Source organism: Pteropus vampyrus, unplaced genomic scaffold (assembly GCF_000151845.1).
Source record: "Pteropus vampyrus isolate Shadow unplaced genomic scaffold, Pvam_2.0 Scaffold197, whole genome shotgun sequence".
NCBI classification, from domain to species: domain Eukaryota; kingdom Metazoa; phylum Chordata; class Mammalia; order Chiroptera; family Pteropodidae; genus Pteropus; species Pteropus vampyrus.
Window position 1 is genome coordinate 2,753,016 of NW_011888978.1, and position 4,261 is coordinate 2,757,276.

General features: G+C 57.5%; 1 protein-coding gene across 1 annotated transcript in view; it reads right to left on the reverse strand.

Moving 5' to 3' along the window:
- FLT4 (fms related tyrosine kinase 4) overlaps positions 1-4,261 on the reverse strand; it is a 41,338-nt gene that overhangs the window by 8,061 nt on the left and 29,016 nt on the right. The window contains exons 24-28 of the mRNA XM_011372021.2: positions 3,680-3,779; positions 3,262-3,367; positions 2,712-2,857; positions 1,618-1,732; positions 641-726 (exon numbers count right to left, since the gene is read on the reverse strand). Of these exons, the coding sequence (XP_011370323.1) occupies positions 641-726; positions 1,618-1,732; positions 2,712-2,857; positions 3,262-3,367; positions 3,680-3,779 (553 nt within the window). The remainder of the gene's footprint in view (positions 1-640; positions 727-1,617; positions 1,733-2,711; positions 2,858-3,261; positions 3,368-3,679; positions 3,780-4,261) is intronic.

A 4,261-nucleotide genomic window follows, 5' to 3' on the forward strand; every position in this document is an offset into this window, starting at 1 on the left:
GGGGTGTTGGGGGGGGACAGCAAAATAAGGCAATGGGATTAAGAGGTACAAACGGACATGGAGATATAGAGTGTAGCATGGGAAAAATGGTTAATGTTGTAATAAATATGTAAAAAGGAGGAAGGGTACTAGATTTAGTGGGGTGATAACTTTGTGAGTTATGTGAATCTCTGATCATTATGCTATACAACTGAAACTGGTATGTTATTGTATGCCAAGTATAATGGAAAAAAAATCATTGAATTGTACAATGTAAATACAAACGACTAATTATCTATTATATTTAAAGAAAGCTAAAATAAAAAAAGATATTAATTGATTTAAGAACCACATAGGCAGAAGCCAAGACTGGGCATGATGGGTCATATTTAGTTTTAAGAAGAGGTGGTGTTTGAACATCTGTTAAATGGAAGGGAGGTGTGGGGACCAGAACCAGGTGTGCTGGGTCAGGAAGGTGATGGGGGAGGGCGCTCCTCTGGGAAGGCTGGTGGCCAAGGGCCTGGAGTCCCAGAGTGCCTTGCCTTGAATACAAAGGTAATAGGGAGCCATGAAAAGATTTAGGCAAGAGAGTGACGGGCATGTGCAGGCCCAGCCTACCTCCCTTAACCCCTTTCAGAGGAAGAGGCTCAGGAGGTCCTACCTGAGCCCGCCTTCTTGTTTGTGCCTGCTCTCCAACCGCTCAAACTCCTCGGAGGCCAGCACCATCCCACTGTCTGTCTGGTTATCCTATGCAGAGAGAACAACCCATGGCTGTGGGCCCCACCGAGGCCGGGCTGCAGGCCTCGGTGTAGGTGAGGCCACATGGACCTGCATAGCCGCTGACCTAACACCTGTCCTGTGGGAAGTGAGCAGAAAACCGTTCCCTCACTGGAGTATACAGGTGAAGGTCATACGTCCAGCTACAGAGGGAAAAACTGTGTCTGGCCCATGCTCAGGAGGTGGCAAAGCCAGGACGCCTCATGCCAAGGGACCCACAGGCAGCCATGCGTGTGTTCAGGGCACCGGCAGAGTAGGAGCACCCGGAGAAACAGGGAAAGTATCAAAGGAATCCTCATTGTATATAAAAATGATCTTCGTGCAGACACATCCCTGGTTTAGAGGACCTTGGTCACCCTTCGATCGCGTGTGACTTGGCGTGGTTTTCATTTTGAATTCCATAGAGGACAACTGCCCTCTTGTCAGAGCTGGGGGTCCCCTGACATCATCTGGCCCTGGGGACGCAAGCTGAGCCACAGGTGGCTTTCCCGTGTCCTGTACCCCAGCCTCCTCCTCCAGTAACATCGGCCCCTTCCCTCTGGCCACATGGCTTGGTAGTTACCAAAGGGTGAGCCAATAGGAAACACCCAGAAGGAGGCGCCATCTTTCCACTGCGGTTGCTGGGAGAGAGAGGGCTGGGGCTGTGTGAGTGAGGAGGGTGCAGGAGAAAGCAGCTGAGGCACTGGCATGGCAGGAGCACCCAGGCCCGGATGTGATGAGACACAGCTAGATTTCAAGGGAGAGATGACGTCCTTTTCTGAGCTGGTTTCTGTCCCTTGCCTTAGGAGTTCCCACCATCTGCCTCCCTGCAGAGAGCGCCCAGAGGCCCTGATCTGGGGTGCAGAGCCCCCTCCCACTTACCACCGAAGCCTTGTAGTTCGTTGGGGTCATGGGAAATTCTTCGAACGTTTTCATCCTGGAGGGACCCTGGGTCCCTCTAGCCAGGCATCCGGGAAAGGACACACAGTTGTAATATCTGGCAGGGGTGGGGACAGAAAGTGCTGAAGAAAGCCATGCCAGCAGCCCTCCTGAAAGCTCTGGCCACCTCTCTGCCCTCCTCCTCGTGGGAGGGACCCCAGGTCTGGGGCTGGAGTGCTGCTCTGGGCTCCTCTCCGCCCTGACACCCCAGCACCTCCTATGCTGCTAGCAGGGGCGGGGGGATGGGGTGCAGAAGGGGAATGGAGTACACCCAGCCCGGTGTGTGAGAGACAGAGAGCCTTCACTCTAATAGGGGCCCCCATGCAGGCCAAGCAGTCCCAGTGCTGTAGGCCACCATCTGGCCTGTGTGCGTGTGTGTACGTACGTGTGTGCAGCACGTTTGTGTGCATTGTGAGGGACTGGTGGATGGAGCCTGCAAGAACCAGTTAGTCTTTCCTGTCCCCAGGCCTGACCCTGCTCCATGCTGGGGCAGAAGGGCAGGTGTCTCAGAGCCCTCCTCTCAGTAAGGCCAGCGGGAATGTGGAGTGTTAGCAAAAATTACAAGAGATCTCTGATCCAGCTACATTCTCCATCCCGGATTCTGGTGGGTGGCCTGCCCTGCTCCCAGGGTCCCTGCCAGTGGCCACTGGGACTCATTGTCCCTCCCTTTTCTCTTCTTGCAATGTGAAGCTAGCCTGGGCACTGTACTCCAGGTGGGCGCTCCCTCAAAATTGGAGAGTCTCTTAGGCGGGGCTAGGAGTGAGTGCAGGGACACTGGAGGGCAGAGAGGACTGAGAGGCATAGCAAGAAGCAAAGTCACAAGGCCATGTGGCCCTGCTGGGGCGCCTGAGGCTGCCCAGGAGGGCATCACCCAGGACCGGCATCTAAGATCACTCGGCTCTGAGTTGGTGGGTAGTGGTCTCTAAAGTCCTTGTAGTTTGTCTTTTCCTTGATGGTTGACAAGGATAAAATACACCAGGCCCAAGCTGCTCTCCCCCTACCCAGGGGGACCCTGGGACCCAGGAAGGGCAGCTAACCTGGCAGCCAGGCTGTGCTGGTTTGGTGGGCTGCCTTCCTCGGTGGCATCAGCCTCAGTGACATGCAGGGCTGTGGTGGACGCCTGCAGGAAGCTGCCCTCCTCTGAGCTTGAGCTGCAGGGCGCCATGCAGTCCTCCTCTTCCTCCTGGTGGCAGGAATGGGAGAAGTAGCCAGGTCAGAGGCCCCTATGTCCCCTTAGCCTTACCCCTTTACCCTCCCAAGGGCCCCAGACTAAGGGACCAGTGCCAGCTCTTCCTACCCTTTTCTTGAGGCAGAATAGATACCAAGTGCTTGTCCCCAGCCCGAAGTCAGACAGAAGGTCCCAAAGCGTTGTGCTGTCCTGAGCCAGCCCTGAGCACCCCATGGGGATGGTCACACAGGGCAACGGCTGGGGCAGGGCTGCAGGAGGTGGAGGTGCAAAGAAGGGGTGAAGGAACACAGGCTCTCCTGCCCAGAGACAGGGACTCCTAGTGAACCAAGATGGGCTCTGACCATCCCCGGGGTGGGGGCTGGAGGTCACTGCAGTAGGACGGAGCGAGAAGGGCTCACCTGCCGGCCCCAGCCCTGGAGCAGGTCCCCCAGAATGTCCACCAACTCCGAGAACGCGGGCCTCTCCCTGGGGTCTCCAGACCAGCAGCTCAGCATGAGGTGGCGTCTGTGGGAAAGTGGCTGGACTGGGGTCTGAGGGTACCCCGCTGAACCAGCACACTCAGCTCCTGAACCCTGCCCTCACGCCCACCTGCCCCTTACCCCCAAGGCTCAGGCACCCAGTGTCCCTCTTGCGCAGGGAGGAGAGAGGTGCAGTGAGAGACCGTCTGCAGGCCTCTACCCCCGCTGCTTCCCTGCTCCCCTCCCCCCACCTGCATGCCCCCTTCCCGTGCCTGCACACAACACCCCTCGTGCCCACACCTCTCCGGTGCCCACCTCTTCTGACCCCCAAAGCCTGCTCAGCCAGTGGGAGACTCACATGGCAGGAGTGGCCAGCTCCGGGGCCCTCATCCGGGTGCCCTCTTTCAACCGCTGGCAAAACTCCTCATTGATCTGCACCCCAGGGTACGGGGAGGCCCCTGATGGCAGGAATGGGGTGGGTGGGTGGAGAGCAGGCGCCTGCTGGTCAGCCTAGCATCCCAGTCACCTCTGCCCGGCCCCCATGGTGGGGTGCTGGTCCCACAGCTCCTGGCAGGGCTTGGGCAAGGTGCTCCCCTCCCCCAGCGCGAGTTCTTCATTTGGTTACAGATGGTGGCACTGCCTGCTATGGTTTAGAGACACATTAGCAGAAACACGGTTCTGGGATCATCAGGGTCCTAACGGCCTTTGGGTCTCCCTGTGCCCCCCAAGACAAGCTACATAGCAGCATGGCGACCCATAAGACACAAATTAGACTGCTCCCACCCTCCCTCAAAGCAGCGTAAGGTCCTCATCCTGTCAAAGGAGCAGCAAGGGTCACCTCTCCTACCTCCTTCTGAGTCTCCTGACACCGGCCCTGCCTGCCTCCAGCACGGGGTGACCATGGGCCTGGCTGCCCCGCCTCCCCCCCGCCCCCCTCCAC